This window comes from Pollicipes pollicipes, unplaced genomic scaffold (genome assembly GCF_011947565.3).
Source record: "Pollicipes pollicipes isolate AB1234 unplaced genomic scaffold, Ppol_2.1 Scaffold_3216;HRSCAF=3773_pilon_pilon_pilon, whole genome shotgun sequence".
NCBI classification, from domain to species: domain Eukaryota; kingdom Metazoa; phylum Arthropoda; class Thecostraca; order Pollicipedomorpha; family Pollicipedidae; genus Pollicipes; species Pollicipes pollicipes.
The window spans coordinates 4,571,422-4,598,961 of record NW_023596251.1 but is presented as its reverse complement, the minus strand read 5'-3'; the positions used below and the strand labels follow the sequence as shown (position 1 = coordinate 4,598,961).

The following is a 27,540-nucleotide window of genomic DNA, read 5'->3' as shown; positions in this document are numbered from 1 at the left end:
ATGCTCGGCTATGGCGCTATTCTTATGTTCTTCGATTGCTCGTCTAATTTCTGTCATATTTAGAATCACTGTTCAACTTCCTGTAGTGCAGCACGAAACGTGGTTATTGTTCGAAGTTTGCACTGTGTGTATAACAGTGCTTAAAATCCTTACTCGGCAACGATCTCTATTTTGGCCTTGAGCACCACATAGCCAATGGGGTGGCAGTATTTGCGTGACGTTTCCATGGTGTCATGCATGCCTGGGTGATCTTGGAACGGTCTGCGCAGAAAATCTGCACATGTTTGCAAGCGTGTACCTCAGAAATCAGCGGGTTTCAGTCATAGGAGGGGCAAGGTCATGAGTTGCACTGTATAATTTTCAAAATGACCGCCTCAGTGCCAAACCCGACGCAAGTGTAGAACACTCATTCCTTCAACGAACAAGTCAACATACGGTGTGATGCAATTGGAATATCTCGGCTTGTGGTGATTGCTGAGATAAGAACAGTCTGCCGGGGCATACGTGGATAACCTGGTCTGCCAACTGTCCTGCCATGTGAAAAACCTAGCTGACCCCGACGTGATTTGAACACGCAACTGCCATGTGAAAAACCTAGCTGACCCCGACGTGATTTGAACACGCAACCTTCTGATCTGGAGTCAGACGCGCTACCGTTGCGCCACGGAGTCCTACATTCGAAAACAATGGGGTCTATCTGGTTGCCTGCGCTTCTGGTTGTACCAGAGCCATTTTCCACACGCGTGTGTGCGCCGGTGTGCCACGTGGATGTCACCACGGGTGCTACTTTCCAAAATCCGCTATGGAAGCTGGGCCTATGCGGTTGATATAACCTACAATCAAAATGATCTCCCGGATTGCGTTCCCTTCACAAGTTCCGTCTCTCGTCGAAGCGCAGGCAACCAGATAACCCCCATTCTCGTCCCTTGTGGGAATCAGACAGAGGCAACGCAGACAGACAGACAGAGGCAACTGAGGCTTTCTTACTATTCAGAAAAGCGACTCGCTGACCTAAGACAGTACCTTCTGTTTCAGAATAGGGCCTCCCGATGCATAGACGGGCATTCTAATCTTAAACAGGATGCTTACGATTGACGAAGGGAGCCTCCAAATCCAGCCATCGCGCCTCGACTATCCGAAAACAGAGCATCCTGGTACGGATCCGTGACCATCTGATGCATGTAAGGAGCCTTGTGTTCAACTAATGGGGCCTCGTGAATATAGCCGGTGCCTACTAAGCCAGAACCGGGGCCTGCTAGTTTGTAACAGGCTCCGAGCCAGCAACGGGCCCTTTATGACACAACACCGAGCCCCTTGATCTAGAGCATTGGTCACCATATTCATAAAGGCAGCATCATGACCAAAACAGGGTCCCTTGATGCATCAAAGCGCTTTCCGAATCCAATTAATTTCTCTGTACTTCACTGATGGGGGCCTTCTCGATCTGAATGACGGTACGCTACTTGTAGTTGTAATGCTTTAGTTGGATAAAAAGGCCTCCAAAATATTCGGGGGGAGGGAAACCTTCTGTCGCTTCCCCTGCCTACCGGGAGGTAACCTACTGCCCTCTCTGCCACCATATGGTCTTCCCTGGCGGCCATCATATGGCCTCCCTGGCGGCCACCATATGGCCTCCCTGGTGACCACCATATGGCCTTCCTGGTGACCACCATACGGGACTCCGGCGCACACCTGTGACAACTGATGCCGGTAAAGACAGAAGCGCATGCTACCGGACCATGCCTCCATTGTGCCCAAGTGCGGGACTCCGTGGCGCAACGGTAGCGCGTCTGACTCCAGATCAGAAGGTTGCGTGTTCAAATCACGTCGGGGTCAGCCTGGTTTTTCACCGGCAATATGACCTTTCCGTAGCCAGACCACGTTACGCACAGTGTAGTTACGTCTCTACGTCTGAGGAGCTCCGTGTACTCCTTGTCGGCACCAATGCTGCATTGGTTCCAATAGTACCATTCCAACTATATCGGGCGAAAGGAGCACGATGGCGTTTCTGGCGGACAGCTGTGGTCCCAGATTCTCAGATTCGTTTCGGTGTACATTCACCCATCTAGTTTAGCGGTGCTGCCGTTTGCAGTGCGTCTCCAGGTCATGTGAGGGCATGTAGATGTCTCGGCTGTCACATATGCTTCAGTACGGTAACGTTTGACATATGGCGGCGGGAAATGGATCATCAGACATGTGTTGTCTGCGAGCGAATGGTGCATCGTGCCCGGGGTGAACGGTAGTTCGCTGAGCCGCGTCATGATACTGCATGCAATACGGATGTCGCCGGTCCAATAATGAGACGCGATCGTAAAGATCTGTGATGACATCTAAATAATTATTAAACACCCCTGGCAAAGGTGATCTGGGGTGATACGGCGCCGAAGCTCCCGTGTGGGACATCACCTCCAACGGTGGTGATGAGCTCCCCCCCCCTCCCCCTCCCCCTCCGCTCCCCGCTTCCCCTGCGACCGCCCTTTTCGCTACCCACCTACTAAAGACTTCACAATATAATTCCCATAATTGGGCTTGGAACGTATGCTGGCAGGTACCAAAAGCATAGACTATCCAGTGTCATAGCATGGAGGCTTGTCAACTATTTCACAGCAGCCAGGTATCTGCTGGCTGACAGATACGCCACAATAGCGACAGAAGGCAGGCAGCGGAAGGCTGGGTACCGTCGGGGATTTCATTTACCGTCTTCGGCGGCAGCTCAACAAGTGTTCCTTTTCAACACTACAGTACAGCTGCCGTACGGATGACCCGATGGCCTGTGTCACTATATCCTGTGCCGCACTACAGTAGTGATACGGTACAGATAGTGTAGCGAACACCGGGACCCCAGACCGCGGCAACAAACGCCACCCAGAGCACGACTGGCAGGCAGATAGGAAGACAGTGTTGCAAACAAACAGGTATTGTGAACTCAAGACGCGTGGTGCAATAAATCCCGGTGAAATCTCCGTCACCATGGAGCGGGCACGGTAAGTGACCAAACGTTGCCTGCAGGGGATTGCCAGACAGGGTTGTGACCACAGCATGGCTTATCGGCACACACGGGTGTGACACATTGTTGCCGCGAATGGTGTAGATTAATATTCAGTTGCGTGGTCTCCATTCCCTAGGTAGGGCTCCGCCCCTCTAACTTGGGCTGCAGCCTCCCCCCCCCCCCCCACACGCACACTTTAGGAGAAAGCTGGTCAAAAACCGGGGAGACTCCCTTGTTGGCGTAATTTTGGAGGGGTTCGTTTGTTCTTTCCACATTGTTCAGCTACCCTTCTCACTCACTTATTTTACAAACACCCCTGTTTCCGTTACGAGCAGAAGCGCTGTTTCCAGGCAGTCGCCATCGGCGGTGATGGTACACAAACATATTATGAGCGTAAAACGTAAACAAACTGTCGCCATCGGCGGTGATCCTGGGACTCCGTGGCGCAACGGTATAGGGTCTGACTTCAGATAAGAAGGCTTCGTTTTCAAACCACGTCGGCGTCAGTCCGATTTTACTTGGGCACGATCGGGTTTATCTTGCCAGGTCAGGAAAGAACGGTCATTCTAAGATGGGAAAGCTGTAAGCCTACGTAACCCACAGCACGGCCGGCGTGCAGGACGAAGGTGAGAGTGTTATCAACAGACAGAGTTAGCACACCAAGCAACGAAAGGTTGCTTGCTGGGCACCGCCAGAGAGCCTTTTGACCACCAGGGGCTGGCTTTATACACTTTCGGGGGGTCGGAGCCCCAAGCCTTGATTGAGCCCCGACGCTCCTCTGAGCTCTTCAGCTGCTATGATAAAATACTGGGTCAAAAAAAATGTCAACTTTTGGTACACTAGGCGCTTGTCTTTGACGGACATGTCACTATTAGTATCATGTTCATTGCCCAACAATTGGTATTCAGTAGGCACCTAATATTTCCGTCATGTCCTATGTAAGGCCATGGTGGTAGTTGTTGAGCGATTTCTCCTCGTGGTCACACCTGGACTGCGATTAAGAAGAACTGACCGCAACGTGTGGCAGCTTTTAAAAGTACATGGTGCCCCACATAAAGTTGTTTGCATTTGCAAGGGACACACTACATGATACATGACAAGACAGCAGTGATAGCCTTATTCCTTGGAGAATAACCAAGAGAATGGAGATATGGCTGCTTTAATATTTCAGCAACATGCCTTTATCGAAACAATGACAGAACTGAATTACAAATTGCCTGCCAATGATCTTACTCGATTTTTTAGTTTTTCTTCAAACGGCGAGCCACATTTACAGGACATCAACATTCAGGGGATTAAACAGGGAGCAATTGCTAGCCACTACCACGATACAGGACGTATCTAACCAGGAATTGGAACACGAGATAATACATGCAATGCATGCAAACAAACTGATGTAAAAAGGCGTCACGAATCACGCTTCGTTCAAGCATACAAGCGAGTTGAAGTAAACAGACATCTCACATCACGCATCAGTTATACCTGTACACGATATTAATTAAACAGACATCGTGCATCACGCGTCAGGCATCACTTATATGTGCAAGCGATTTGAAGCTAGCACACATCGCACATCAAAGCACATATCACGTTCGCATGATCGGTCATGATGACCCCCGTACATTAAGGTTTGGTCGCAGACTTCTTATAAGAATAGTTCACTTATTTTCCGATCTGGGTGGTCCTATGCTCTGCAAATTACTTTGAGCTCTGAAATGGGCATAAGGTCCGTACCTCCCTGGATTTCAGCCTGGACGCGTTTTGTCAAATGGTGGTCGCCGAAAGGGGTACTCCCCATTTTTAGCGTCTCGCAGATGTTCACTGTATCGCAAACGAATAGGGCGCATGGACTCCCCGGCATAGACTATGCCCCTCCCATGTTTTTTTCCCACCGTCTGCGCTTAATTTTGTCAACCACCTTTTTTGCGTGCAATTACCTTGACGCCTAAGTGCCCGCGAGGAATATGCATACATATATATATATATATATATATATATATATATATATTTCTATGTAGATGTAAGTCTGGTTTTCAAGGGGATTGCGCGCAAAGAAGTGGTTTACGAAATTAAGTGTAAGCTGTGTGAAAAACATGGGAGGGACAGTGTATGTCGGGGAATACCCCTTTCGATGACCTTTTTTTGCAAAACACGCTCGGGCTGAAATCCTGGGGGATATGGACCCTATGCCCCTTCTAGAGTTCAGTCATCTACAGAGCACAGGACCATATAGACATAAGAGAAGTAAATCTATTATTGTAAAAAGTCGGCGACCAAACCTTAACGTACGGAAATCATCACGGCCGCTTATGCGAACATGATACGTGCTTTGATGTGTGATGTGTGCTAGCTTCAAATCGTTTGCACATATAAGTGATGCCTGACGCGTGATGCGTGATGCCTGTTTAATTGATATCGCTTACATGTATAATTGATGCGTGATGTGTGATGCCTGTTTGCTTTAACTCGCTTGCAGTTTTGAATGAAGCGTGATGCGCGATGCCTCTTTATCTCAATTTGTTTGGATGTACACGTAATGTCGCGCGTTCTAATTTTTTATATGCAGTATGTCGTGGTAATGGCTGGCAAATGCTGCTTGTTTAATTCGCTGGATGCTGGTTCCTAGAAACACTATGCCAATCTCGCGGTAAATACTGTCTGCGGTAGCCGTCAGTGATCCAGACCCTTCTCATCGTCGACAGGATGATTTTAAATACAGCTCGGCGGTGTATGTTCCACCCGATCGTAACACAAGGGTGTCGAGGAACGAACAAGGCATAAATTCTTCATAATTTCTGCCGTGTATCCCAGAGAGAAAACAGCCCTGAAGTGCTGTCGATCGACTCGCCAATGGCCCTCACCATGCGCACTGCTTCGAAACATCTGATTTAAATACAGACATATATGATATGACAATACAGGTAATAATAATGACAACTACAGATTACAAATGCTACAAAAGTTTTGTTTAACGTTCAACCACTACCTTTTGATATACTGATGGTCAATCATTTTGCTCACAAGAACTGCCAACTCATCATCTGAAGCACCAAGACTCCAGACCTGTCTTGCTAATTAGCTTCAAAGACGTGTCAGAGCATGAGTCACGCTATGTTTAAGACGTCCCCCCCCCCGGAAATTCGTTCGATCACCAGTCTTCCAACTTCGTCCGTCCAGTTATCGACATGCCGGTTGAGAAGGTCGTGTAAGGTCGGTTCTGCCTTTATCTATCGGTACAATCACGCCAGTGTGCTAAGAAATCTCCCACAGGCTCTCTTTCGTATGTGGCGGGAGACGCCAAGCTACATACAACTGTTTTTTGTGCCTTCCGCCACGCCCAATGAACGATCAAAGATACCTACTTTCGTTAACCACAAGGGCTTAAGCTGTTAATAGGCTTTTTCCTATGAATTGCGTCATATTCTGAACGTTTCACAAAACTGCTGCCGCACATTGATTGAAGAAAGTAGTTCATCCGCAGCAAAGCGATTTTGGGACATGAAGAAATCTTTCAAAAGTATACATTTATTATGAGCGACGCACCATGGGGGGCCAACATCCGGGAAAGCAGTTTTTGGGGACAGGTTAGGCCAACCTTATCGGGCTTTCCAGTCGGTTTTGGAGAGTGATACCCATGGTGACCGCCACAAGACGTTCCGGCGCACAGACGGGTGACGAATGGTTCCGGTACAGTCAGACGTGAAGGCCACCAGATAGTCACAATTTCACTAACTGTAGGACTCCGTGGCGCAACGGTAGCGCGTCTGACTCCAGATCAGAAGGTTGCGTGTTCAAATCACGTCGGGGTCAGTCTGGTTTTTCAGACACGATGGCCCTTCCGTTCCCAGACCGGGTCACAGACGGTGCAGTTCTGCAAATCTGACGAACATCGCATGCTCTATCAAGGGCCTTATTCGGCGGTAAGGCAGATGTCACGGAAACTATATGGGCGAAAACGCCACGGTGGCGTTTCGGCAGTACGGGTATGGCGCGTGACATTCGCTTTGGTCGGTACAACCAACAGCAGTGGGGTGCTATTTCCTATTAAATGCCTATCAAAGAGTGTTCCACATTTGTATGGTGTTTTTGCATCGTTTTTGACGTCTTTTCCTGTTCAGTTGGAAGACTCAATTCCCCTAACTTGGACTTCGGCCCATTCCCCAACTTTGAGAAGAGAACTGGTCAAGTCCTGAGAGGGACTTGCTTAATGGCGTATGTTGTGTGTATTTTTCATTCAAGCTGTTCAGCCCCCAGCCCAGTTTGAAAAACCACGGCTATGATTTCGGCAAAGGCAGAGGCGCAGACCACCAGATAACCGTCATCATCCACTGCCTGTGTGACTCCGTGGCGCAACGGTAGCGCGTCTGACTCCAGATCAGAAGGTTGCGTGTTCAAATCACGTCGGGGTCAGTCTGGTTTTACCTGGGCACAATGGCATCTACGTTGCGAGATCTGAGTGGCGCACCGTCAACAATGAGCTATTTCCTCAAACTGTGTACGACATTTATACCGGGAGCCTTTACACCGGGGACATTCATACTTATCTAACGGGATTTGAGCCGTGCGCCACGCCGCGGGATGCCCTTGGTGAACGGCACAGGTGGCGGGAAGTACAGGGACCTCCACGTTTTGTCACCAACTGATCCACTCGCTGAGGATCCGGCACACAGCTGTTGAAAACAGCGGACACGATTGAGACCATGAGAGATTTACAATCAGTTGTGTGTCGATTGCCACGGGCTATGCTCCACGGCTGACACATGAAGGAAGTTAGGACCTAGATGATCTTATCCGTACCCATAGCTTGGGGCCTGGCAACCTGTCCTGGCTTGCAAGCGACTTTAGAGACGACTAATCCTGAAGTGATCATCGCAAACGCTCAGAAGGAAGGCTGCGTGTTCAAAGCCCGACTGGGGCAGCACATTTGGTGGGGAGATCGTCTCAAATCAGCCCCCATCAAGTGCTTACCTGGCCTCGGAACAGGTCGTGCAAGGGAACGACGCCGTTAACGATTTTTAGACCAGAAGTTTGAGGGACAGTTCGACAGGGATGGCTTTGGTCAAAGACGTGCCCAAGCATGCAGCAGCGTCAGCAAGCATGGCTTGCTGCAAAAACCTTGACATGCCACCATCATAACCATGCCATCTCGAAAGAAAACTTGACTCTCTTTATCCATATCAGCTTTGAAATTCCAATGTCTTGCGAAGCTGTGAATACCCGCGTCGTGCCAATGTGATCGCCGTGGTCAATGACGAACCCATCGTCGTTGACACATCGCTGCGTCTGCTACGCCAGTACCAGACACAGCGATGTGTCTGGTACGCCAGCCCTCTTGTCTGCCTCACGGCGGACAGACGGTTGGCTGTGCTCGGGGGAGGCCTGGGCGTAAAACAGGGACAGGGATGTGCCGCCACATCAAATGAAAGTTTAGCATCGGCTCCAAGGCTGTGCACGAAAAGAACTTGTTTCGAGATGGGGTTGGCCCCACTCTTAATGAGGATCCCACGTCCCTGGGGTGTCTGAGCACCCACCAACCGAGCAACGTGGGCGGTATGTCCGATCCGCCGAAACGGAGAGGGCAGACGTCTCCAGGAGAGACAACGATACTGTGTGCAGCTGAGACGAACCTCGCCGTCCGAACCCCACACAGCTCTCCCGTGACAGCTTATCTCCAATCCTCACACGCAGTTCAGGGACCATTCATCTGAACGGCCGCGCCCACTGGCCCATGGGTCGCTCCCCTGCGGCAACCAAGAGTTGCCCGACATTCAGCACTTCAGCGAAGGCGGAGAGAGCCCCTCGAACATGCCGCACCAGAAGGCGCTGCGAGCGTTCACCCACCGCCAGCTCGTCGTCGATCTGGCCGCGGTCGTCGACGATTTTCTTGGAGACGGCGCTGAGCGACTCGACGTCCATCTGCAGCGCCTGGATCTTGGCGTAGGCGTCGTGTAAGGCAGCGGCGTCCTCGCGCGTCATGCCTGCCGGCGGAGACCGGACGGAGTGCCCTGAGGGCCGAGGCTGGGACGCCCGCTCGACGGGCTGAGGCACTACGTCACCCGGCCTTCCAAACACGCCACAAGCGCCTCACTGTCGGCGGCGCCTGACTCGCCTGAACGCCAGATAATGCGCAAGACGGCACGGAAACTGCAACAAACATCCCCAAAGAATGGTTCCGAACGGAACAGACCGGTGTTATGATGTGACAGTGGGCCTCTGACGCCGCGCGCAGCTGGGGACAGTTCTAGCGTTAGGTGGTCAGCGCTCACCGGGCTTGTTGGCAGCCGAGGAGAGGCGGCCGAGCATGCCGGCCAGCTCGCGCTCCACCCGCTCCAGCTTGTCACGGAACGAGACGACCTGGTCCCCCAGACGGTCACCGAAGTCCCGCACCTGGCACGGACACGGTTACCTCGGGTCAGCGGACACACGAGACAACCAGGTCCCCCAGACGGTTACCGAAGTCCCGCACCTGGCACGGGCACGGTTACCTCGGGTCAGCGGACACACGAGATCACCTGGTCCCCCAGACGGTCACCGAAGTCTCGCACCTGGCACAGACACGGTTACCTCGGGTCAGCGGACACACGAGATCACCTGGTCCCCCAGACGGTCACCGAAGTCACGCACCTGGCACGGGCACGGTTACCTCGGGTCCGCGGACACACGAGATCACCTGGTCCCCCAGACGGTCACCGATTCCCGCACCCGGTGCAGACACGGTCACCTCGAGTTAGCTGAAAGCGACGACCACAAGCGGGACACAGCGCGGAGTTTACAAAAAGATCCTCCAAAACACATCAACACAGCTAAGCCAGAGATAAAAAATTGTGCATTCACTTAAGAGCTCATGATTACTCGCTTATTCAGGGTAAACCTAACCCACCAGCCTAGACAGTGGAAGAATCGCAGCTCAACCGCCTTAGTTGATCGATCTCCATGGAGACGGGTAAGCGGCAGCCGTGACGTCACCAGAGGATGCGTGACGTCATCCGCCGCCTCACCTGCTCCGACTGGGAGACGAGCGCCTTCTCCAGCTGCTCCATGCGCGCCTTGTTGTAGTTGAGCCAGTCGGTCAGGTGGTTGAGGTCCATCTGCGAGGGCTCGCGGAGGCTAGTGAGATTCAGCGACAGTGACGGGCCGACGAAGCTGCCCTGGCTGCTACTCTCCCCTGCCGGTGTAGCGAGCCTGGCCGGGCCACGGCGAAATGGCGTCACTCGGCGTGGGGGGGGGGGGGGGGGAGGGAGTGGAACGGGGACCAGCCGGGGGACGCGGACAACATTACGGGGTGCGCAACACAAAGGTCACCAAGGCGGGTGAATGACGCGTGTGCGAATACTTGCCGATAGCGAAGCATATCGGCGACGAAGCATCGCCTGTATGGAAAAGGATAGTGTTTGAAAGATATTGAAGAGAAGTTTGATGACGTGTGATAAAATGTGACGCGTGTGAGGTGTGATGAAAGATACTTAGACGAAGTGTGATGGCCCAATAGTGCCTACCATTACGGCCAAGGTGGCTCAAACAGCAGCGTCAACCGAGAACAGTTAATCCATGATGAAAATAAGACATCATCTCCGATACGGTGAGAACGCAGCAGAGACACCGCGGCCGAGACGAGGCACTAATTCGAGCTGACCTTCGGCCACGACGTCCAGGTCGCTCCAGCCGCCACTCTGCTCCTTCTCCGTCATGCCTGAGGTCACGTCCGGTCAGGTCACGCTCAGGTCAGGTCAGGTCACGGTCACAGCCCGCGGCCGGTTTGAACACTGCATGAGTGCACTGCCGCCATGTCAGCCGCCGAGCTGCTCTGAAGGTCAGGTCACAGTCCGATGCGGCGGGACAAGGCCCTTCCGCGCGACAGGCGGCGTCGGGCCCGGCTGGCCGTGACGCCCCAGCCGCACGGCCAGCGCGAGGACCCCGGGACGCAGGCACACAATCACACGGACTGAGCACACGGACGTGCGCACGGACTGAGCCCTGCGCGCTCAGCTTCGGCCAGGCTAGGACTCGGACACGGCGGGCGGGGGTACCCCAGCCGGCGCGCCATCTCGCCGGGGGCGCGGCTATTGGTCGGACGCTGCAGAGGGAGCCTTCGCGCGCCGCCCGCCAACGAAGCTGCGGTAGGCCGGCACCGCGTGACCCGCGCGATCTCACAGGCGTGACTTACTGAGCTTCATACGCAGCTCCTGGATCTGGGAGGCGGAAGCCTTCAGCAGGGTGAGCTGCTCTATCACCTTGTCGGAGAAGTTGTCTGCCGAGCCAAGTGACAGATGCGTGAGAAAAAGGGGACCTCACCATCCAGGACACAGGATCCGACCACGCGCTGATCGTCATTATACGAGGCAACCGCTAGTGCGTGCGTGCGTGCGTGCGCGCGCGCGCGCGCGTGTGTGTGTGTGTGTGTGTGTGTGTGTGTGTGTGTGTGTGTGTGTGTGTGTGGTGTGTGTGTGTGTGTGTGTGTGTGTGTGTGTGTGTGTGTGTGTGTGTGTGTGTGTGTGTTGTGTGTGTGTGTGTGTGTGTGTGTGTGCATGTGTGATGTGTGCATGTGTGCATGTGTGCATGTGTGCATGTGTGCATTGCATGCATGCATGCGTGCGTGCGTGCGTGCGTGCGTGCGTGCGTGCATGCGTGCATGCCTGCGTGCGGTTGTGGGTGTGTGCGTGCGGCTATGGGTGTGGGTGTGTGCGTGCGTGCGTGCGTGCGTGCGTGCGTGCGTGCATGCGTGCATGCCTGCGTGCGGTTGTGGGTGTGTGCGTGCGGCTATGGGTGTGGGTGTGTGCGTGCGGCTATAGGTGTGGGTGTGTGCGTGCGGGTGGGGGTGGGGGTATGGGTGTGGGTAGGGGTGTGCGCATGCGGGTGTGGGTGTGCGCGTGCGGGTGTGGTTGTGCACGTGTGGGTGTGGGGCGTGGGGTGTGTGGATGTGCACGTGTGGGTAGGGGTGTGGGTGTGCACGAATGAGTGGGGGTGTGAGTGTGAGTGTGCGTGTACGTGTGCGTGTACACGTAAGATTTCCTTTCCAAAGAGTGACGTCAGGTCCAGAAGCCAAAATGGATCCCCCACTGGACATTTTCTAAAGTCAAACGCCAAGCAGGTTTAATACGCACTCGGGTGGCAGTCAGTTTACCCCTCCCCCACCCCGAAGGTTTTTTCTTGGAATCATTTCCGAGCGGCGAATATGCCAACTCTTGTATATGTGTAGAAAGTAAGTGACGTTTTTGTCCAAAAATTAAGTGTTTCTCATAAAGTCGGGAACGGCTAAATCTGATGCAATCTGATGAGTGTTAGACCAAGTCATATATGTCTGAGATAGTTTTCTAGGACACACAACAATAGAACGAACAAGCTCTATCTACCTAGGGTCGGCTATGAAGGTCAGAACAACGCCAAAATAAACCTGTTATAATAGTCTGGAGCGTGCTGTGTGTGGTAGCTTATTGTGCGCATTTGAAATTTATTAATGACAGGAACCGCATAATACATCTTTCGTGAACTTCTTGAACGTTCAAATAGGCCATTGCCCTAAAATAAACCAGTTTAACATTTTGTCCTTCGGCAAATACCGCCTAGTGTAATCCAGGACGCTTATTCAAATGCAAAAATGAAAGCAGTATGGTATGACTTTGGTCGTCATGATCTTATAAAGGTCAAAAACATTTCAACGGCCTTACATGAGCAGCGACTTTTTGCTTAGAACATGTATCTAGATGCAGAGCAAATGCAAGAAAAGGGCTGGCACATTTTCAACATCAATCTAGAGAATCTAGAGTTTGACGTTGTCTCATCTTATTTGACCCATCGGTCATGACTTAGGAATTTCAAGATTTGACACAAAAGTCGGTTTACATGCAGGCCAAAATTTCACTGACCTTAAATGAGGACCAGCGGCTTTTCAGTTACAGACACCGAATTCACACCCTGTAAATTTTGTGTCTCTAGCTTTCTTACTTTTGAGATCTCATGGAGGCAAATTGATCCCCACCCAGGCAAAGGCCATTTAACCGACCACCCAGCCACGTCTTGAGACTGGGACTGAGGCCTCACCTCCTAGGGCCGCTTCCATTTGGGACACACGCTTCTCTAGAATCTTATGCTTGTCCAGCAGCTCGCTGAGGTGGGCCAGTAACCGCTTCGCCTTTGTCTCACTGTTCGACGCATGGCCACCCTGTTCGATCAGTTCCTGCGGTCGCCGACAGATGGGGTGTCATTCGGTTTCCTTGCTCACTAAAAGCGTGTAGCGTATTTGCCGCGTAATTTCTACGCCCCTCCCCCCCCCCGCCCCCCAATATGTTGCGGCGGGCATAGCCTCCTTAGCCTCCATTATCCCATCAGGTGGCAGTGGCTAGATAGCTCTGTCCATGCCAGCAGATGACAAACAGGTGGCCTTCAATCTTCGGTCACGTAACCGGACCAGGGCCCACTCAGCCTTCTGCTCGCAGTTGGCTGGCGCGGTCCACCGGCGCCGGAGGCCGCAACAGTAAACCGCTCACAAGACACAGCCGCCTACAAATTAATAGACGGTATGCTGCGCGCAACTGTATACCACTGTACGCAACTGCATGCCACTGTACGCAACTGTATGCCACTGTACGCAACTGTAGACAGGTAAGAGTGACCGATCGTGCCACCCTGGAGCTGCGCGGGTCATCTCCGAGGAGAGCGAGTCATCGCAGCCTGCGCCGGGGACCGCTGACCTGCTGCCGGGCCTCCGTCTGCTGCTGCTCCACCGCCTTCAGAGTCTCGTCGCTGAGCTGGTCCATGGCCTTGAGGTCGCCCTTGACGTCCTCCAGGGCGCCCTCCAGCCCGCTCCAGGTGACGATGCCGGCGCCGAGCGAGCGCAGGTCGTCTGAGGAGGCGGCCGGCATGCCGCCCTCCTGCACACACCGCCCGGTTATGGACGGCTAATGGGAGGGTGCTGCTGCCGGCCAGGGATGTGTGCAGTGCAAGTGTCGAGCGGAGGAACAGGGGTGCGCTGGCACCATCACCAGGTCCGACCCAAAACTTGATTGAGAACCAGCCTTTACGCTGGTCAGAACGCAGCGACAAAATTTTGGATCCACTCGTTTGGCCAGGGAGCTAGTTATATGCATAGCCAGCTTGTCTTACCATTACACTCAAACAACGGCCAGCACACGCCAGACGGACACGTCACTCAGAAGACAAAATGTCGCTCAGGCACACCGCTTCCCTAACGAATACACTCGCACCAGCATAATACCAAAGACCAAAGTAAGATGCAAGTACGCAAAGCAGCGAATAACTAAGTGGCGGACAATCGGTACACTACACCAGCATAATGCCAATAATCAAAGTAATCTACAAGTACGCAAAGTAGACGATAAGTGAGTGTAGGAAATTAATGCAGAATCCGGACTTGAGCCACCAGCTCGCACCCGAAACTCGCCATTCCTAAACACATAATTTTGCCCCCATGCTCCAACGCCCTATTCCCATCGATTCTCTGCTCGAGGTTCACCCAGCCGCTCCCGCCTCCCAGAAAAGTGATGGCGAATGATTTCAATGGATGATATTTTGTGTTCATGGCCCATGCCAAGCGTGGCTCGCTGCCTGCTCCGTGATGCCACCATCCAGCCTGCGCACTCAGCTCATGGCATAATGGATATCCGCCACATGCTCCACATCCGACAGGGCTGCAGGGGGCTGTCCGTGCCGCGCGTACTCCGGTCCCGACTGGCGGGCCTCAGGCTGGCTCCGGTCTGGTCCCGGTCCGGCCCGCCGAGAGCACACCCATCCTGTCCGTGCCGTGCGTACTCCGGTCCCGACTGGCGGGCCTCAGGCTGGCTCCGGTCTGGTCCCGGTCCGGCCCGCCGAGAGCACACCTCTCCTGTCCGTGCCGCGCGTACTCCGGTCCCGACTGGCGGGCCCCGGTCTGGCCAGGGTCTGGCCCGCCGAGAGCACACCTCTCCTGTCCGTGCCGCGCGTACTCCGGTCCCGACTGGCGGGCCCCGGTCTGGCCAGGGTCCGGCCCGCCGAGAGCACACCTCTCCTGTCCGTGCCGCGCGTACTCCGGTCCCGACTGGCGGGCCCCGGTCTGGCCAGGGTCCGGCCCGCCGAGAGCACACCTCTCCTGTCCGTGCTGTGCGTACTCCGGTCCCGACTGGCGGGCCTCAGGCTGGCCCCGGTCTGGCCCGCCGAGAGCACACCTCTCCTGTCCGTGGCGTGCGTACTCCGGTCCCGACTGGCGGGCCCCGGTCTGGCCAGGGTCCGGCCCGCCGAGAGCACACCTCTCCTGTCCGTGCTGTGCGTACTCCGGTCCCGACTGGCGGGCCCCGGTCTGGCCAGGGTCCGGCCCGCCGAGAGCACACCTCTCCTGTCCGTGCTGTGCGTACTCCGGTCCCGACTGGCGGGCCCCGGTCTGGCCCCGGTCCGGCCCGCCGAGAGCACACCTCTCCTGTCCGTGCCGTGCGTACTCCGGCCCCGACTGGCGGGCCTCAGGCTGGCCCCGGTCTGGTCCCGGTCCGGCCCGCCGAGAGCACACCTATCCTGTCCGTGCTGTGCGTACTCCGGCCCCGACTGGCGGGCCTCAGGCTGGCCCCGGTCCGGCCCGCCGAGAGCACACCTCTCCCGTCAGTCGGCCAAAACTCGGCCACGGCCGTCCCGGCCAGATTGGTGACGTTTGACCAGCTGTCGCCGGCAGACCTTTTTGGACAGTCAGGCAGAGACTTCGCAAAACAATGCTCCCGCAGCGCCCCTGTTTCTACCTCGAAATGGAAATCGCGTGCGCAAACTAAAACGCTAAGGCGGTCCAGACCGCTAACGGATCCAAGCGATGCCCCGTGTATCAGCCATGTTTGATTCCCCTAACACACGCCGAGCCCAGCCCCCCACGGAGCGACATCGGTGAGAAGAGGACCTGCAGACGCTGGCGGCCTCAGCAACACTCATCGCTTGGTCTGCGTTAGGCGACGTTCGTTCGCACAGCCTCTCGGCTGGGACGCGCGGCCAACGGCCGCGACCTCACGGCCTCAGCCGCCAATACCCACGATCCGCGTGTCCCTTAGTGTCTGCTGACCGGCCACCGCAACCGCCGCCAGGCGGCGGCTTCCTCGCGCCGCAGTGGGCGAGAAGGCGAAGGGATGTTATTGCTCATGAAAACAAGGGATCAGTGCCGAACTTCCCTCGCCCTGAAACGTCTGTTATGACGCTGGTTTGCTGGACAGCATGTGCAATAGATCTGGCTGCATTGACGCCATCTTCCCGCTCTTTTGTGCGCTGTTTTTCAGCAAATGAATTTCCGCAAATAAAACTACAAGTCCGCCATCTAATGCGACCCTCGTCCTCGCCTTCGCGATACCTTTGAGTTTTCCGACATAAAATTCCGGAATTTCGCGACAGAATGGCGAATTTTCCGCTCATCATACATGGAGCTGAAGACAATTGTGGGTTGCAAAAAGGGTACCCTGTGTTATCATGCCAAATAATAAAAAGCCTTTTTAGGAAATGACGAGAAAAAAAAGAAACACAGCAGGTAGGTTCTTAACAGCAGGATAATAATACAAATGCCATAGCCGAGCTAAAGCTGAACACAAAAAGCTACGTTGCCGTCCAACATTGTTACCGAAGTTCACCACTTTTCAGCGGGTGCCCGAATATGCCCGGCGGGCTCCCCTAGCTATGCCATAGCGGTGTCCCGTGGCCGCCGCAGCCAGCACGGCTCGGCCTCCGCGCAGCAGTGCGGCCGACGGCGCCGACTGCCTACCTGCGCACAGCCAGCACGGCTCGGCCACAACGGAGCAGTGCGGCCGACGGCGCCGACTGCCTACCTGCGCAACGCCCATCAAGCCGGCGATCACGTTCTTGATCTCGACGTACTTGGTCTCCATGTCGGCGAGCGAGACCGGTTTTTCACCCTTCTCGCCCGCCATTCCGAGTAGCTCCTGGCGGCGGAGAGGTGAGGAGGGGTCAGGACACGGCGAGGAGTACTGACTGGGGAGCAAGGAAGGGCAGCAGTAGGGAAGACACCGCAGCGGAAGACTCCTGGAAGTCGTGGAGTCGTGGTCGGATGTTAAGACGATTTTGGGCACAACAAGGTCTCAGGCGTACTTTTAATATCCATCTTCACAGGCCCAAGGCTATAGGCGTACTTTTAATGTCCATCTTCACAGGCCCAAGGCTAAAACTAAGGACGGAAAAACAAAAGATACACACAATCACCGCATATACTTAACAATATCCATCGATTACCGTTTAGTATGCACTTATCTTGGGCGAAAAGGCTACAAATTAACTGGCATGAACTACATTATAACACAAGGGTAAACTGGCTCTCTCACAGTTGTTTTGTTCCACCCGGTCTGTAGGATTGATGTTTTCAACGCTTGGCTTGAAATGCATCGGGCCGGGCCACAACATCCAGCGAAAGCCCCCATGTCTTTTCCTGGCAATACGCTTTTTCGGGCTGTTACAACGGCCCAGCGAAAGCTTTTGGGACATCATTACTTGTAATACAAGAATCTGCGTCCGTTAGTGCGCAAACTAGCATGAGCGATCTCTTTGAACTATAAAAACCCAGACATTCTCAAAATACCATTCAGTAGCATAACGTCCGTAGCACTTTCGCAAAGCTGAAAACAATGAAGCCTCGGAGTCTCACTGCTGCTACATTAGTGACACCGTAGTGTAGAAAAAAGGCGTCTGAAAGCAAAACACGGTCCCAAATCATCCATGATGAGCCGAGGCTCCCCTGTCGTAGCTCCAGCGCCTCTGTCGCCTTACGCTCAGCTGTTTATCTAGTCGATCCGTGTGCTTCTTGACTTTCTTCAGCTTGCTCATGGTGTGCTCGATGATGCCGGTCAGCTTGTCGATGCCCTCCTCGTTAGCGTCCACCTTCTTCATCAGCTGCAGCGACTGCCACAGACCTGTGATGAACGGCGCTTGTCTGGCATGGACAGAAACCGTGTAGGACGGGCACGAGTAGCCCTAATGCTTCAGTTTCGGCCCACCCGTGCCTACGCGGCCTCGGCCCATCCATGCCTCCGGTTCACAAGCCCAGGTGCACCCTAGACATGTCTGGCCTCTGTTAACAACACCATCAGCTCAAGAGGTCTGGAAGAGCGCCAGAGCTGTGCCTGCCAGGCGGGCGGCGTTCGATGGCGGGCCGGGTTCCTATCGACTGACCGCCAGACGGCCGCCGCTGCGCCACCTGGCCGTCCCGTCGGTGGCGAAGCCCCGCTCCAGCATCGAATGGCAGCCGGCCGTGGCGGTGGGAGTAAACTACGCACACGAGTTAAGGGTGCCTCCCAGCCAGAGCAGCCTGGCTATCTAGGCAGGCACTGTACCCCGAGCCACACGCGAACTCACACCCCCTTCAATCACAGGCACGACTCCGTGGCGCAACGGTAGCGCGTCTGACTCCAGATCAGAAGGTTGCGTGTTCAAATCACGTCGGGGTCAGTCTGGTTTTACCTGCTTTTCGAGACAGAAAAGCATGGACAGGCATGCAGACATCATGCACACATCATTCAGAATGCTTTCTCAGACTAATCACACAAAATATGTACATGTTATACACGCAATTGGTTCCAAAAAAAGACACAAAACCACTCCCCTCATGAAATTATGGGCATCAATGGACAAGGCATCGCAATGTTGTTGAACAACACAGAGTGAGCACGGCCACGCACATGACACGCTCAGATACTTGGTTTGACAGCACTCCGTGACGTCACGTCTGTTAACCACCGATGACGTCACGAGCTCCAACCGTGCAAACAGACGTCAAGAAGTCATAACCACCGACATGAATAGACGTTTCGGAAACTAGTTGGAGATTTCGTCCAAGCAGTAACGAGCCGGCAAACGCCCGTCGCTCTGGCTGCCCCGTGGCGTGCGAGCAAGAGAAGGGGGTGGGGGCAGACCATCCCTGGTGTTGCTTTACCCTTTGCCAGCCGGGGGTCGATTCCCACTGGGGAGTTTCGCTGATTTCTTACTTGAAATGGTTTGGAACAGGCTGTAAAATTGTGCTGACTTTCGTGACAGAATTTTCTGCGCAGCGGATGTTGTATTGAGATGTCATTTACACAGCATGCGTGGGGACGGCTCCAGGGCGTGATATTAAGAACGCACCCCAGCGTAATTTGGCGATCGTGCCAAAGGGGTGATTTCCCCGGAATGATACGCAGTGACTAGTGTGGTTGTAGGTGAACCTGAGACTGCCAGTGAGTCAGGCGGTGGCAGCCTGAGTATGGCTGTTCCAGTATAACAAAACGAGCGTGGCAGACGCGGTCCTAGGATTCGGAAAGCGAGGTTAAAAGTGAAACGAAAGGCGCTCGAAAGAAAGAAAGACGCTCGAAAGAAAGCATATCGCGTACTAGATAGGGTGGATGTGCCAGGCAGGGCGCAGAAGACACCCTCGGCAACAGTCAGCTGGCCGGGCGCTTCGTCATAACTACGTCACGTGCATGGCGGACGTCGCTTGTCGGCCCGCAAGCCGGCCTCCGACCACACGCTTACGAAGCCGGCCATCCCTCTCACAGCTGGCGCCCGCCGCCTCGACGCCGGGCGGTGGCGTCCGACTCCTCGTGACACAGCCGTATGTGGAGCCCCCCCCCCCCTCACCAGGGCTGAGTGGCGGGCCCGGCGCGCCGCTTACCACCGACCTTGCACATCCTCCTGCGAGCCGCTCAGCGCCTGCTGGAACTCCCGCAGCTTGGGCAGCATCTCCGCCATGTCCAACACGTCCAGCTTCTCCTCCACCTCTCCCAGCTGCAACAGGCGCGGCGACGGGTGAACGGCCGTATAAACACAACGCGGCGAACTTTATGCCGGGCACATACACGATCTCGGCTGTTCCGCACCACTACAGTAGAGAAAGCGACGTATTGCTGGCGTCGATTGTATTCCAGGAGCGGGTGTACCCTGCACGCGGCTGTTATGTTCAGAGGTTCATCTCTGTGGAGCGCCCCCATGCGCAGAGGAATCGTGTCGGGAACTAAACTGAGTTAACCTTGACATGCCGGCATATGCATGATGTATCATACGCATGCTGCATTGCTACCAAATGTAGGGGAAACAACTGCAAACAACTGCAAACAAAGGCGACACCGAGGGGAAAAGAGGAACACATAAGTATGGCAGGATGGCAGTTCAGTAGGGACGAAAGTTTCTGTCGGTTTAAGTCAACGTCCTCAGGTCTGCCCAAAACTGGGTTACATAAGCCCGGTTTCGGGCTAGCCAACACGAGGAGTTCGATGCCACAAACATTCTGTGAACGGGTTTTATTGGTCAGCTCAAGTCACAACCGCTCAACTGTCAACTGCTGTCAACTTAACCGTTTCACTAATGCCTCGAAACGGCCCACACTACAAGTCAGCGTCAAGCGTGAAAACGTATCCTCACGCCTCCCCCCTCCTTTCACCTCGAGCGGAGTAAGACTGGCCTACTAAGCCCGCGCAGCGACCCTATAGCAGCTTTCCAAAATTCGTCCAGTAGGGTGTACAAGATGCAAATATGAATTTATCCTATTAGAATCCTGCCTCTTCGGCGACCTCCGCACGCAATTCGTTGGTGCTAATCCGTTGCCTTTGACCCCGACCTAGACATTTGACCTTTTCAGCCCGTTTGTCAAAGCTGAGGCGCATAGATACTGGTTTGACAGCCTCCCAGTTCGATGCTGATTGGCCGATTTTGGTCAGCGTGAGGGGCCACAGGCAGTGAGCCCAAAGCCGGAATATTATAGCATGAAAAATATCGACATCCCTGCCACCCAAGTGGCCGAGTACTGGAACACTGCCCCACAGCGCACACATACGCCATCCCTGCCACCCCGACATTCCCTTTCAGTCGGTCCATTACGCTTTTGCACCCGCCCAAAGCAGCACTTGGCAGGGTGCCCAATGACCCGTAAAGACCCAGACCTCGCCGCGTTTTGTTTCCAGCCGGTCCGTCCCACAGCCTGCCTGGCCCCACATACGGGGAAGGTGGATACCCTGGGAACCAACACGGGTCTCTGACCGCCCCTGTTCAGCCGATCAGGAGCACCACCTCGCCCCCGGCAGCTCCTGTCCCAGTCAGCCGAGGCTCGGAAACAGCTCTGATGATCAGCAGTATCGCTTCACTCGACTGTCCCCATTTTCCAGTCGGTTGGTGTCGGTCAAAGCAGCTGTGACCAGGGGTACTACCCACTCCTTTACCCCGCTTATTGCTCCAGAGAGCCGGTCATGCTGACCAGCTCCGATCGCTAACAATAACCCTCGACACGTAGGAGGTAGAAGCCCGATAATGACCCACAGGCAAGTACCCACCCGGCAGAAGCCAGGCTATGTGGGCCGGTGGTATGTAGTAGGTAATAAGTGGGTAGAAGGCAAGTATCAAGCCAGTAGTAGGCAACCTATGTGGCCGCGGTAGCATGCAGTAGGTAGTAAGTGGGTAGAAGGCAAGCACCGACCAGGCAGTGGCCAATCTATGTGTCCCAGCAGTATGTCGTAAGCAATAAGTGAGTAGGAGGTAAGCATCAGCCTAGTCGTAGGCATGCTATGTGGCCCAATGGTATGCACTAGGTAATTAGTAGGTAGAAGGCAAGCTTTATGTCGGCCTGTCACTTTCACGCATATCGCCCGTTTGCAGAAACCACCCGAATTCGGTCGTACAGGCTGCTGCTACAAACAAAACGGTGACAGGTTACCGGCCGTAATGCCTGCGTGGAACTTTGCGGCAACTGGGCCTGGACATAACTGGAATGCCTTGTGCACCATTCCGACTTCGCCGTATGTGTGCATTTTTCGAAGGAATGCGATATTGCTGCTATCACCCGTTACAGCGACAACAGGGCTGGAAAACCATGCCGCGGGTGCATTTTACGCGTCTCTCTTCAGCGACTACGCTTCCCTCCTGCAGCAGCCGGTGACCCTCACTCGACAGCAGGAGAGCCTCCGGCGTCAGCGGGTGACTGACCTTCTTCTGTAGCCGGCGACCTTCACCCGACAGCAGGAGCACCTCCGATGTCAGCAAGTGACTGACCTCCTCCAGCAGCCGGCATCCCTCACCCGACAGCAGGAGAGCCTCCGGCATCAGCAGGTGACTGACCTCCTCCAGCAGCCGGCATCCCTCACCCGACAGCAGGAGCGCCCCCAACGTCAGCGGGTGACTGACCTTCTTCTGCAGCTTGTCGAGGCTGGTGTAATCGGCAAGCACTGCCGAGCCCTCGACACCCGAGCCGATGGAGACGGCCGACTGGCGGCCAGACTGGCGCAGCCGCTGCTCGGCCACTTCGCTCAGCGTGCCGCGGCGACTGTGGCGCCGCCTCTCGCCCGTCTCCGAGTCAGAGCCGCTGCTGAGGCCACTGGGTGGCAGCACCGACGGGGGCTGAGTCAGCCGCGGCCCCTGCCATCAGCTATGCGAAACACTCTCCTTGATATGAACAGACACCTCGAAAGGTCTCGTCGCATTGCGGGCCAATGTTTTCCAATAACAATGAGCGGTGAGATCCTGTTTCAAACAACGTAACGGTAAACAGAATCTGTCGCCCCATCTTCCGCCCCGCAACCAACAGTAACCATTGCTCTTGGCGGGTATACGCCAGTGGCCTCGCAATGGGCTGTGTACAATATGCCCACTACCAATACCCGATCAGCCCAGATCCGAGTCGACATTCACACCGATTTATGGGTCATGAAACTGAAGTCGCCGCCGGGTGGGTCCCGTTGCGCCTCACGAGCCCGGCCAGAGACACGCGCTCGGCAGTCGTCAGACGTCGGAGCGGCACACAAACACCCGGCCTGGTGTATGGCCGGCAGCCGCAGCAGGATAGACACCATCAACCACGGTACAAGCCAGAAACAGGCAGTGTGGCCACACGACAGAGGCGTGCTCCCTTCAACGGCAAACCAGCTGCAATAGGCCGATTTGAAGGACAGTGAGTATGGCCACCGCACCTCTGTCATGCTGCACCCCACGACACCACAGACGGCACAGTACGTCGCACAGCTCGCGGGCCCGGGTCGCGCCTCCCTCGTCCCGCCTCGGCCGACTCACATCGAGTCTGACGAGCTGAGGCCGGCGCCGCTGGCGCGCCGCGAGGACGGGCCGTCCCGGCCGTCGTCCGGCGTGTCGGCGTCGGCGCCGTCGGCCGGCGCCGCCTCGGCCGACGAGCTGCGCCGGCCACCACTGGAGGGGCGCCGCTGGCCGCCGCTGGAGGGGCGCCGCTGGCCGCCGCTGCCGCCGGCAGCGCCGTCCGCCCGCTCGGCGGAGTGCGAGCGCCCCCGTCCCCCGTCCACATCCGGGCTGCCGGATGAGTCGGGCGGGCAGTGGCGATCGCGAACATCGTCGAATTCGTCAGAGTGCTCCCCATCAGTGCCGCTACCCCGCGCGCCACCAGGGGCTCCGCCGCTGCCCGTGGCAGTGCCCGGAGCACTGCCCGGGGCAGTGCTCGGAGCGCCGCCCGCTTCGCCCGGCGCGCCGCCGGAGGCGGGCTGAGAGGCGCGCCGGCCGCTGCCCGGCGGCTCCACGGAGCTGGAGCGGCGGCGGCCGGAGCTGGAGCGGCGACGACCGGAGCTGGAGCGGCGGCGACCGGCGTCGGAGTCGTGTCGACCGGAGCTAGAGACGCCGCCACCGGGCGAAGTGCGTCGCGAGGACCCGATGGACCTGTGGTGATGCCGGTGGCGGGCTGACGGCTCCCCTGCGGGCGAGACGACGGTCTGGCCAGGGGTGGCCGATTCGAAGGACGGACTGCTTTGAGTTCAATTTCCGTCACGTGCCAAAACGTTTTGGGCGCGCATTTCCTTCGCTAAATCAGCTCAATGTCATTTTGCACATAGCCATATGGCTCCCACGAAATGTCACCCCCCCCCCCCCCCCCCCCCCCCCCACTCTCATCGTTCCGCTGGAGGACAGGAAGCTAGCGTGCGGCGCGTCCCGCCACCAACTAGCGGAGTGGTGCGCCGCCCGCCCCGTCGCCTACCGGCGGGGAAGGTGTGCCGCCCGCCCCGCCACCTACCGGCGGGATGGTGTGCCGCCCGCCCCGCCACCTACCGGCGGGATGGTGTGCCGCCCGCCCCGCCACCTACCGGCGGGATGGTGTGCCGCCCGCCCCGCCACCTACCGGCGGGATGGTGTGCCGCCCGCCCCGCCACCTACCGGCGGGGAAGGTGTGCCGCCCGCCCCGCCACCTACCGGTGGGTGTCCTGTGGCGTGTGAGTGGCCGCAGATCTTTCAGGCCCAGCTTCTCGGCGTTCTCCAGCTGCAAACCGAGCCGAAGGGGGTCAGACGTCACAACCGCAGTCGAGCGGGGAGCGCGGCGGCGGCACTGACCTGGGCCGCCGTGACACTCTTATGTCCCGTCGCTGATCGCTGCTCTTCGCGTTTAAGGGCGCGTCGGCAGCGGCGCGGAAGGCCGGCTGGCCGCAGGCTATTCGCGCCGAATGTTTACAAAGACTCAAAGGAAACATGTGACAAGGCGATGAGTGCGAGCATGTCAATGCCATGATCATCAGTGTCACAGCATTGCGCAGGGCCCAAACAGCGGCCACCGAGATGTCTCCTGCGGAGGGACCCGAGCCCACCACCCGCCACGCACGTGCGAGTGAACTTAACGACCAACTGGCGCCGCCGCCGCCGCACAACAGGATCCCACTGTTCGAGGCGCCGACCAACTTTCCTGAAGGAGAAACTCGTAATGACAACAGACAAGTGAAAAGCCGGCTCCCCGCCCAATCATTCGGGACTAATGTTTGGTTATAGCTCGGGCGCTTACGCAGCTAACGCAATCAGTTCAATTTTATAAATCCGCGTTGAGTGAAAATCTTATTACACATTTCCCTCGATTGAAATGTTGACCAAAACCAGGGCAAACAGACTTTTGATCTACCAGACTTACTTGACGACCGGAACTAGCAAAGCAATGTTATTTAAGTGGTCTACAAAACTGAGCCAACTAACTAGCTTGACCCCGCTGCCTTAGCTGCACCGCCTAACTTAACTTGTAAGCACTTGCGACTCAGCCATCTTGTACGTCGACTACCGACTTAGCTTCCGTAGCATGTGACGACAGTTGGCAGCTTCCCGTCCATTGGCGGCGGCGCCGCGTGGTCACTCACTATTTGTGCGAACACCTGCTGGTGTCCTCGTCCAGAATGTCGGCCTTGATGTCGACCAGGTCGAGTCGCTGCACCAGCGCGTGCAGCACCGATCGCAGCAGGTTGAAGTTCACCGCCCCCGGCTGCAAGCAAACGCCCACGGGGCTCGTCACTGATCGCAGGGGAGCTCGTCAGGCGGCTTCTCGGGGTCCAGGTCGGGAGATGGTGAAGAACACGTCGTAGAGCTCAGTTAAATGAAGCCGCTGCCAGTGCAGTCTGCCAGCGCATGGGCTCCGAAGCTCTGAAAGGGAAGCTCTGACGGACTGTGCAGAAGCGCGGCCTTCTACAACCACGACGCCATCTATCTCGAGACCGGGCGTTCGTGGATGCCGTGCAGGGTGCCCCAGAAACACTCGTTTGACACTAACGATGGCTGTATGGCACTGCATGCAAACGGCAACGTGAAATGATTGTTCCAACGCCACAACAACAGGAACGCTTTCAAACACGCCGCCGCCCGTCGCCTACTCAAGCAATGCCGGCCACGACAACGCGCCAGCCATCACGGGCGATGCGAGCAGTTCCCGCGTCCGTGTGGGCTCTGGATGGCCGCCCGTCCATACCTCGGGCGTGCACAGCGCCAGATCCACCAGCTCCCCCAGCGAGATGACGATCTTGTTCTCGCCGGACTCGGTCGCCGCGTCCTCCTCCGACGGCTCCTCTCCGTCCATCTCGTCCTCCTTCGGCTGTGCCTTCACGTCCGGCTGCTCCTCCTTCAGCGGCTCCTCCTCGGCCTTCGGTTCGTCCGCTTTGGGCTGCTCCGTCTTCGGCTCCTCCTCCGCGTCCGGCTGCTCCGTCTTCGGCTCCTCCTCCGCGTCCGGCTGCTCCGTCTTCGGCTCCTCCTCAGCGGCCAGCTCCGCATCCGATGCCATGGCGGCTCGCTGGCGCACACGGACGCCGACGGTCATCGGGGTCACGGGGAGCCAATCAGGGGCCGGCCAGTGCAGGCCACGCACCAATCAGGAGCGACCCAAAACATTCATCCAATCCGAACCATCAGGAGCGAGCGATGGACTTGAGAACACAAAGGTGTTCCAACAGGGTACGGACCCCGGGCAGACAGTGAGCCCCTCCCTCAAGGTGCCAGAGAGCCAGGGTGGCCAGTGTGTGCGGGGGGGGGGGAGTGAGCCGCTCAAGATTCTGACAATTCAGCGTTAGCCCCGCCGATGTTCATTGGAAATAAAAGAAAACCAGATAGGGCTGTCGTTTCCCTCCCCTTCCCCAGCACACACACACACGTGCGCGCACACACGCACGAGGACTCCCGCTGTCGCTGGGACCCCCAAACCACAATATTTCAAGACAGACGGGGAACGCCTCGAGCACACAGCTCAGTGGTCTCCAGAGGCGCCGCGGAATTGCCAGGGTACCCCAGCTACCGGTGACACCCGAGGCCGGCCGGATGCCAGTGAAGGGCAGTGGCGCCACTCGTGATCAGATTTGACGCCGCGCGGCGATGACGCAGCCTCCAGACGGCCCTGGCTTCACCCTCAACCACGCAGCTCCACGGTGGCATCACACGAGCTGGCGCCCTGGTGCTGGTGCTGGCCGACCTCTGAAGCTCACGGCAGCTAGTGGTGCGGCCAAGGGTTCGCTCAGGAGCCCAAATCGGTCCGCAGGAGGTCAGCCAAATTCAGTCCAGCGCACCCCTTTCCGTCGCCATAGAGGCCTCTCCGTCGCCATGATTTTCGTTTTGGAAGATATGAGAAGGCGCCGTGTCCTGTTTTGATCCTCGGGCCTCCTAGTTTAATGTTTAAGACACCTTAAAGGCGTCTAAACGTAATCTCAGTCTAAGTGGCTTATTGTATATGATGAATCATTTCTCAGTTTAGAAAAACGCAAATCGATCACAATTCTGCTCTCTAAAATTTGAACAACGCTCCACTGTTTTCCTTTTCCTGATTTTTCTTTTTGCCTCATGTAGAGGTCTTCTTTTGCGAGATCGAGACAACGCTGCGGTTTGGGAGAAGTTGGCTCCACTGCGGTCCTCCCCAAAATGGTGCATGTTAGCACTAAATAACTCGGACTCTGCACGCGAGAGGAATGAATATAGGCGTCGGCAAGGTTATAAGTACCTGCCGCTGTCACTGGCCCAGGGGCGGCTCCAGGACCCCTTGAAAGGCAGATCACTCGACATGCGTTCGTTAGGTCGCAAGGGGATTCAGATTCGTGCTCAGGTCCGCGACATTGACCCGCTGTTGGTCTTGCCAGTATCAGTTAATATGCAGCCCGGCACCACTGCACTGCATCGACCGACCCCTGCACTCAGTGAAGTGTGGCGCATGGATAGCGCTGCTTAATCATGGTCATACCGGCCACTCTGGTTGAAGAGAGGTAACAGCAGCCGCGCGGTTACACTGACTACGCATTGCTGCATCGAAGTCTTCTAGAAACTCTTGCATCATCTAGGACGAGCACGCGCGTACAGGCACAGGCGTGGTCAGTGGTTTTCAACGGGGCAGAACC

General features: G+C 56.1%; 1 protein-coding gene, 1 long non-coding RNA gene and 5 other non-coding genes across 7 annotated transcripts in view; 4 read left to right on the top strand and 3 right to left on the bottom strand.

Annotated features, from left to right (window-relative positions):
• LOC119091030 (uncharacterized) overlaps positions 1-22,884 on the bottom strand; it is a 56,564-nt gene extending 33,680 nt beyond the window's left edge. Inside the window, exons 1-12 of the mRNA XM_037213750.1 lie at positions 22,871-22,884; positions 21,896-22,274; positions 19,603-19,708; positions 17,720-17,862; positions 16,768-16,881; positions 13,678-13,857; positions 13,028-13,163; positions 11,154-11,237; positions 10,623-10,679; positions 9,988-10,154; positions 9,256-9,376; positions 8,831-8,967 (exon numbers count right to left, since the gene is read on the bottom strand). Of these exons, the coding sequence (XP_037069645.1) occupies positions 8,831-8,967; positions 9,256-9,376; positions 9,988-10,154; positions 10,623-10,679; positions 11,154-11,237; positions 13,028-13,163; positions 13,678-13,857; positions 16,768-16,881; positions 17,720-17,862; positions 19,603-19,708; positions 21,896-22,274; positions 22,871-22,884 (1,638 nt within the window). The remainder of the gene's footprint in view (positions 1-8,830; positions 8,968-9,255; positions 9,377-9,987; positions 10,155-10,622; positions 10,680-11,153; positions 11,238-13,027; positions 13,164-13,677; positions 13,858-16,767; positions 16,882-17,719; positions 17,863-19,602; positions 19,709-21,895; positions 22,275-22,870) is intronic.
• Positions 600-671, bottom strand: TRNAW-CCA (transfer RNA tryptophan (anticodon CCA)). The gene has a single exon. It is a non-coding gene; the product is annotated as a tRNA-Trp (tRNA).
• TRNAW-CCA (transfer RNA tryptophan (anticodon CCA)) lies at positions 1,765-1,836 on the top strand. The gene has a single exon. It is a non-coding gene; the product is annotated as a tRNA-Trp (tRNA).
• On the top strand, positions 6,728-6,799 carry TRNAW-CCA (transfer RNA tryptophan (anticodon CCA)). Its single transcript has one exon. It is a non-coding gene; the product is annotated as a tRNA-Trp (tRNA).
• TRNAW-CCA (transfer RNA tryptophan (anticodon CCA)) lies at positions 7,328-7,399 on the top strand. Its single transcript has one exon. It is a non-coding gene; the product is annotated as a tRNA-Trp (tRNA).
• On the top strand, positions 18,326-18,397 carry TRNAW-CCA (transfer RNA tryptophan (anticodon CCA)). Its single transcript has one exon. It is a non-coding gene; the product is annotated as a tRNA-Trp (tRNA).
• A 707-nt stretch (positions 22,885-23,591) lies between the features above and the next one.
• LOC119091083 (uncharacterized) lies at positions 23,592-25,053 on the bottom strand. Its single transcript, XR_005093360.1, has 3 exons — positions 25,036-25,053; positions 24,113-24,179; positions 23,592-23,618 (listed from the first exon to the last, which is right to left on the bottom strand). It is a non-coding gene; the product is annotated as an uncharacterized LOC119091083 (long non-coding RNA).
• Positions 25,054-27,540: the final 2,487 nt, after the last annotated feature.